Source organism: Penaeus japonicus, unplaced genomic scaffold (assembly GCF_977035675.1).
Source record: "Penaeus japonicus unplaced genomic scaffold, GWHDUDI00000001_assembly GWHDUDI00000039, whole genome shotgun sequence".
NCBI classification, from domain to species: Eukaryota; Metazoa; Arthropoda; class Malacostraca; order Decapoda; family Penaeidae; genus Penaeus; species Penaeus japonicus.
This window is the reverse complement of record NW_028234441.1, coordinates 12,562,935-12,570,434: the sequence shown is the minus strand read 5'-3', so window position 1 is coordinate 12,570,434 and position 7,500 is coordinate 12,562,935. Positions and strand designations below refer to the sequence as shown.

The window sequence follows — 7,500 nt, the reverse complement described above, 5'->3', positions numbered from 1 at the left end:
ATTCCTTTGTTCCTCCTCTTGCGTGTTCTCCAATTCTCTCTCCTTATTCCCCTTTCCCTTTCATTCATTCAGGGATGTCGGGTCTCACTCTCTTTCTCTGTTTCTTTCTTTCTCTCTCTATCTTGTTTTCCCTTTCTCTCTTTGTCTCTGCATCTGTTTCTCTCCTTCTCTCTCTCTCTCTCTCTCTCTCTCTCTCTCTCTCTCTCTCTCTCTCTCTCTCTCTCTCTCTCTCTCTCTCTCTCTCTCTCTCTCTCTCTCTCTCTCTCTCTTTCTCTCTCTCTCTCTCTCTCTCGCTCCTTCCTTCTCCCCCTTTCTCTTTCCCTCCACATTCAACGTCCCTTTGCTTCGGATCCTTCCTCTTCGTCTCGCATCCTCTTCGTCTATTAGCCTCTCTAAATCCCCCTCCTTCCCCCTCCCTCCCTCCCTTCTCCTCCTCCCTCAGCCTCCCTCTGGTTCTCCCCCCCCACTCCCCCACCCTCCTCCTCCTCCTCCCTCACACTTTGCCGCCTTCCTGTGTGTGACCCCTCTCCATCCCTACCCCTACCCCTACCCCTGACCTTACGCTCTCTCCCATGCGCCTCTGCCTGACTCGATGCCCCCCCCCACCCCCCCTTCCCCCGTACCCCTCCCCCGAAGGTTACAGTAAAACCTCTTATGTAATAATCGGTAGGGGGGGAGGGGGTACGGGAGGTAGGAAGCTCTTGGCAAGGGAGTGTCGTGGGGGGGGGGGTACGGGGGAGGGGGGGGCAGTGTGGGCGTGAGAATTCTGGGTGATGAATGGCAGGGTATGGTTGGAATACCGTTGAGCCGTGATAGGCTGATGTTTATTTTTTTTTTTATGTTATTTTTTTTTTAATAATGAATGAAAACGTATGAATACACCGCCAGACAAAAAAAAGGCTCAAAAGAACGAAAGGAAAAATGGGTTTTTAAAATGGAAGAAAGTGAATGAATGTTGTGAAGAAAGAATTAGGTAATCGATGTTTCTGAAAGGGAGAGGAGTGAATCAATGAATATTTTTGAAAGTGAAATGAATAGAATAATATTTCAAAGAAAAATGATCGAAGGAATGGGTTGCTAAGAGGATGTTTTCAACGGAAAATACAGATTAAAAAAAAAAAGAAGTTGAATAGACAGCTTCTTTCATTTATTTAATTTGCAGAAAAGCAGAGGCTTATGAATTCATACTTTACAGACAATCACATGATTCTTATAAAGAGATTCATTGAAACGTGTGAATAAAAGCGCCTTGCCTTATAAAGCAATTAATTTCCACTTATACCTTCTCTACACAGTCACAGTGAACGCTCTTAAAGATAAAATAGCCTATGGGTGATCTGGTAAAGTAATGCATGATACAACACCCTGGAAATAAGTATGTATTAATGTGAGCTCTTATAAAAGGAGTATGAAGGTCATGAATGTAAGATGTAGATATGGGAATCCATGAATTGACGAAGAGATATTTACAAAACTCTACTCTTAGTTAAAAGAAAGAAATCGGGGAAAAAATTGTAAAATACAATTTAAAAAATGAAAATTTTGAGAAACGGAAAGCTATTAGAAAACAATTTGAAAAAGGAAATCCGCGATCGGAAGATTTGATACAGAAAATAAATGCAAGAGAGTTTTATTAAGGTTAACAGATTCATGTTCTTTAAATAACATTAGAGAAGTAGAGGTTTATTCATAAGATTCAGAAACAGGTAAGGTTTTCTTTCACCAATTTCCTTCCTCTTTAAGTCTTGGTTTTCAGGTTGTGGTTACCATCATCAACCCGGCGTATAAACGTGAAACCATAATGCGCAGAAATTGGATATACGCTTCTCTTTTTTTCTCTCTCTGTCTCTGTCACACTCTCTCTCTCTCTTTGTCTGTCTGTCTCTGTCTGCCTATGTCTTTGTCTCTCTTACTGGTCTCCTTCTCTCTTACTCTTTCTCTCTCTCCTTCTTCTTCTTCTTCGTTTTCTGTTGCTTCTGCCTTTTTCGCCTTATTTTTTCAGCAATGTTGTCTCTGTTGGGCAAATTTGGCAAATCCTGTTTGGCAACCCGGATGACGCAGCATTTCCCCAGACAATTAATGGTTGCAAAAGTTTCTCCTGTGTTCTTCCTTCTCGCTCCTTTATAATGATTACCCTTCATCTTTTTCCCCTTCTTACTTGTTATTCCCTTTTCATTTATCTTGTTTTCCTCCATGTCTTCTCGTAACGCAGAGCGAGCAAGAAGCACTACGAAACCCACGACGTGTCTTCAGCTGGAGTGAGTCCCCCTGAGCCTCTTCGCCTCCTTCATCGCTTTCAAGCAGCCCTCCAGCGCCCCTCCTTCGTCTCCGCCCACGCCACCGCCCGCCCACACAAGCCACCATGAGCTCCTCCACCTCCTCCTCCGCGTCCCTCTCCTCCGCCCTCGTCCTCGCCCTCTGTTGCCTCGCCGGCCTCGCCTCCGCCCGGATGCCCTACGTCTTCTCCTCGGGCTCCGAGTTCATCACGGGGCAGGTGGCGGAGACGTTCTCGTGCGAGGGGCTGCCCTACGGATACTACGCCGACGTCGACAACGCCTGCAGGGTCTTCCACATCTGCTTGCCCATCCCCGACGACCTCGGACAGGTGAGTCAAAGGCTTCTTCTTCTTAAGGCGCTGAGGAGGCTTTTTGTCGCGGAGATTAACATCATCTATCGTTTCGTTAGTATTGTCTTGTTACTTTTATTTCTATTTACTATGATTTTTTTTTTCTCTCTTTGTTTTTTCTTCTTCTAGGAAGGGGTTTAAATCCATAGCTCCATCGGCAATCTTTTTTTTTCTCATTCATTTGTCATTTTTTTCCAAGAAGTAAGATTACTATTATCGTCATCCAGATTCGTAGTATACTATTCCGATTCAACATAACAGGCAAACGTTTTATGATAAATACTTTCCCCTTATTGGTATTTCGAATGCATAAATACCTGTTTATTTTCATTTGTGATTCATACGACATATATAATAAGACCAACAACATCACTTGCTTCGCTACAATTCAGAAAAACAAGTGACAGTTAAGAGATGAAGAGACCCCTGTTTCCCATCCCTTATGCAAGCACAAACAGGCAGTCTACGCTTGTAACTCACAACCTACAATCACTCAACACACCCACACGCCACACGCTCGTCAGGAACAATTGCAGTCGCGTGATTGTTGGAGTCACAGTGCAGGACTTCCGGGTTTTGTTGTTGCTAATTGCATTACTCAGACGTGATTCAAGAAACTGAAGAATCCGTTGTATTCCTTCCCCTGAGGAACGGAAACAGGTCGCGTTTAAAAAGCCACGCGATGCGGGTCGGCAAATTAAATGGCCGGATTCGTGGAAGAACCGTCGTCATGCCGATAATATTTAGTTGCGATTCACGAATTGATTCGTGAGATAACAGATTATTTTGCCAATCGGAGAGAGCTTTCGATTCATCTTGAATTCGTTGAGAAACACACACGCATCTATGGACACCCCGACTACGTAGATGTACAGACAAATACTCAAGCACTCTCACAGGCAACCCGCCCACCTGGCACACACACACACTATACATACACACACACCACACACACACATAGGACAAACAGCTCGGTAGAGGAGAAGAAAGATCCATCGAGGATTGCACATGCAACAGGCAATACCGCAATTTCCATCCACAATAACACTAGATAAAATCAGCAATCAGACATTATTCAAATGCGCAATCGAAGTGATTTTATCTCTTTCGGTGTGCAATTTCGTGGTTGCCTTGCTTCATTTGCCGTATTATGTTTTGGGTCAACACGCGACTCAAACCCTCTGTTCCCAACCCTTTCCATAGCACTGGCTCCGCATCAGACGCAACAATAAAGGGAATTAGACCCTCTAACTCATCTATTTATTAGGTATCTAACGACCTTGATCCCCATGGCAGCCTCTGGCCCATTGTGAACTAAAACCCCCTTATCAACAGATGGCATTAACTGGTAGTAAACAATGGAGCCAACTAGTCACCCCTATTGTGTTTCTCTGGATTATTTTACTTTTACTTTCCTGTTTTCGTGATTAAGATTCTGTCGGGACCTTAGGTGACACGATCATGGACAACCTTGTTGATTGTATTAAACCGCGGTCTTTCTGTTGCGTGGTATTGTTCCGTTGTTAGATCGATTGATAGCGGGACGTCTGTTTGAAGGTAGTCGGGGTTCTAAGAAGGTCTTTTGTTAGTTTTGTTTTGTGCAGTTTTAAGGGAATCATTAATCTTGTCGAGCTTTTGAAATACGTAAGCATTCTTTTCTTATCATTTTTCATGAATTCCTTGACGTTTGATTAACCATTGTCGATAATTTCTCTGCGCCGTGATATATAATTCTGAGTGACCGATACCGCGCACGTACTCATACACACACACACACACACACACACACACACACACACACACACACACACACACACACACACACACACCTCCCCCAAACACACACACACAGAATACACACTCTTTCAATGTTTAAGAAAAGTCATTAATTTTCACTGTGCTAAAGTCAATCAAGAATCAAATATCTAAGCAGAATTAAATCAGTTGAGAATCGTCAAAAACAGAAGAAAAAAAAATTAAGAATCAAAACAAAGGATGTAACCAAATAAAAAAAAATCAAGAATTTGCAAGAATTAAAATCAGATCTTTGAAAAGAAATAAAGGTAACGATAATAAAAACGAGAATCGGCGCTTTAGGAATGTTCGATCTCGTTAAGAATCAAATCAAATCGAGTTAATTAATCGAGAATCAACGCTTTGAAACACCGAATCGTCCGTTTCGCTGTCGATCGTCTTCGGTTTCATTAGGGTCTTGGCGTCGAATCTCTCGACGGGTGGCCTTATCTCCCGCTTCATCTGCCGGGTCGTGGCGGCGTCGCGCTGGGATGCCCGTGTTCCGTACCGGGGCCTCGGAGGAGGGAGGGGAGGGAGGGGAGGAGGAGGGGAGAGGGTCGTGGCCTTCCTCTGAGACTGGCGCTTTGCTAGGAAGGGGGGTGGGGGATGTGGAGGGGGGGTTGAGTTAGTTTTGTTCTTGCTTTGATAGAGTGTTTGTGTTTGCTCTTTCAAACGTACGGTTAGGGTTAGGCACAAAAGACACACTCATGGGCACATCTACATACATACCCACATGCACATTTACACCCACCCTCCCACGAACGCACACGTACACACCTATATCCAAACCCACATCCACACACACACACACACACCTATATCCACATCCACACCCACATCCACACACACACACACACACCAGTTTTCACACCCACATTCACCCACACACACCTTCACACCTAAATCCACCCCCACATACCCTTTTATCCACACCCACACCCACCTGTATTCACACCCATTTTAACCCGCACCCCTATCTCTAAACCCACATCCAAACACACAAATACAAAACTGTATCCACACACACACACACACACTACTGTATTAACACCCACATTCCCACACCCACACCCACCCACACCCACACCCACACCCACACCCACACCCACACCCACACCCACACCCACTCCGCCGCCTTCAGAGTATCACTTTCTCGAGAAGAATAATTGTCCGAAAGACAAAGAGGGTTTTGCGTAACTTCTCTTTCTTTCCATTCCTTTCTATGTCCTCCTTCCTCCCTCTCTTTTGTCATTTCCTTAGTCCTTTCTATTCATTTTATGCTCCTTTTTCTCATTCTTTTTTTCTCTGTCTTTTTTTTTTCCTTTCTCTCATTTTCCCGTCCTCTCTCTTCCTCTCTCTCTCTTTCTACCTTTTTAAAAATTTCTTTTACCTTCTATCTCTCTCTCTCTCTTCCTCTCTCTCTCTCTCTCTCTCTCTCTCTCTCTCTCTCTCTCTCTCTCTCTCTCTCTCTCTCTCTCTCTCTCTCTCTCTCTCTCTCTCTCTCTCTCTCTCTCTCTCTCTCTTCTTCTCTCTCTCTCTCTCTCTCCTCTCCTCTCTCTCTCTCTCTCTCTCTCTCTCTCTCTCTCTCTCTCTCTCTCTCTCTCTCTCTCTCTCTCTCTCTCTCTCTCTCTCTCTCTCTCTCTCTCTCTCTCTCTCTCTCTCTCTCTCTCTCTCTCCCATGCGCGATCAACAGTTACATTTCCACTTAAGTGTAACCTCAGCTTTCAGTAAATCACATTTCCAAATTTTACCCTAAGCATTATACCTGCAAGACCCCGCTGCGTGATTCCTCCTGTATCACATTGCTTCACCAAGTTCTTCCCCCCCCCCTCCCGCTCCCCCCCCCCCCCCCGATGTTAAAATGGCTTCTGACAGCACAACAACGAATCATTACTTCCCTTGAAAACGCTTCTTAACCCGCGCGAACCCCGTGAGAAAGTAATCATTATGAGGAACCTTCTTTCCCCTCGTGGGGCTTTTGTGCTGAGTCACTCAGCCTCCTGCGCGAGAGAGAGAGAGCCCCCCCCCCCCCCGGCCCTGCCCTTTCGGCCTCTCCGTTTCCGCCCGATTTATTCTCTCTTCTCTTTCCTTTTTCTTTTCTTTCATCTTCTGCTTCTTCTGTCTTTCCTCTTCCTTATCTTTCTTTTATTTATTCATATCTTTTTTTTTCTTCTTTTTTTTTTTTTCTTTTTTTTTTTACTTCTCCATCTCCTACTTCCAAGCTCTTTTTATTTTTTACTTCCTTTTCCTCCCCCTATTCCACCACTATCCCCTCCCCCTCTTCCACCTTCCTCCACGGCCCCGTTCACTACCAATACCTACCCATTTCCTTCCACCTCCCTCTTCCTCCTCCACCTTCACCTTCTCCCCCCTCCCTTCCTCTACCACTACCTCCACCCCCTCTTCCACTTACCCCCCCTTCCTCTACCTCTACCCGCACCCCTTCTTCCACCTCCCCCATCCTACTATACCAATGCCTACCCACCACGATGCCACTCCCATCCTTCAATCTCCTATCACTCCCGCGCCCACAATCCAGCCCCGCCCTTTTTCTCCACCCTCCGCCCATGGGTCTCCAAGTGCCAAGGCCGTGGGACTGAATAACGGCCTACGGTAACGCCAGCCAAGGACGCAGAAGGCGGCGAAGAAGAAGAAGAAGATTAAGCGGACGGCGCCTCACCTCCTGGACTGTGGGAACGGCTCTCACGATCTTCCGTTTTATGGGAGCATTATGGTGGGAACAATGGGGTCGTTTGGGGTCTTTCGGGATCGATTGGGGTCGGAAATGGTGGTGATTCGGAAGGGGATCTGTCTGGCTGTGGGTCTTCGAGGGGAGAAAGATATGCGGGAGAGGAGAGAGAGAGAGAGAGAGAGAGAGAGAGAGAGAGAGAGAGAGAGAGAGAGAGAGAGAGAGAGAGAGAGAAAGAGCGAGAGGGAAAGAGAGAGAGAACAAATATGGGTGATGAAGAGCCGAGACAAAAAATGACCACAATGAACATATAGAATAATGATAAAAAAAGAAGCCGAAGACTGAATAAAATCAAGACAAAGAAAAACTAGAAGATTAGGAACCGTCACGC

At 45.5% G+C, this 7,500-nt stretch overlaps 1 protein-coding gene across 2 annotated transcripts in view; it reads left to right on the top strand.

Moving 5' to 3' along the window:
• Positions 1 to 7,500, top strand: part of LOC122244533 (U-scoloptoxin(01)-Cw1a) — a 14,302-nt gene that overhangs the window by 2,793 nt on the left and 4,009 nt on the right. For both annotated transcript variants that reach the window (XM_043002460.2, XM_086533337.1), the window contains exon 2: positions 2,213 to 2,605. In XM_043002460.2, coding sequence (XP_042858394.1) covers positions 2,363 to 2,605 — 243 coding nt within the window. In that variant the 5' untranslated portion in view covers positions 2,213 to 2,362. The remainder of the gene's footprint in view (positions 1 to 2,212; positions 2,606 to 7,500) is intronic.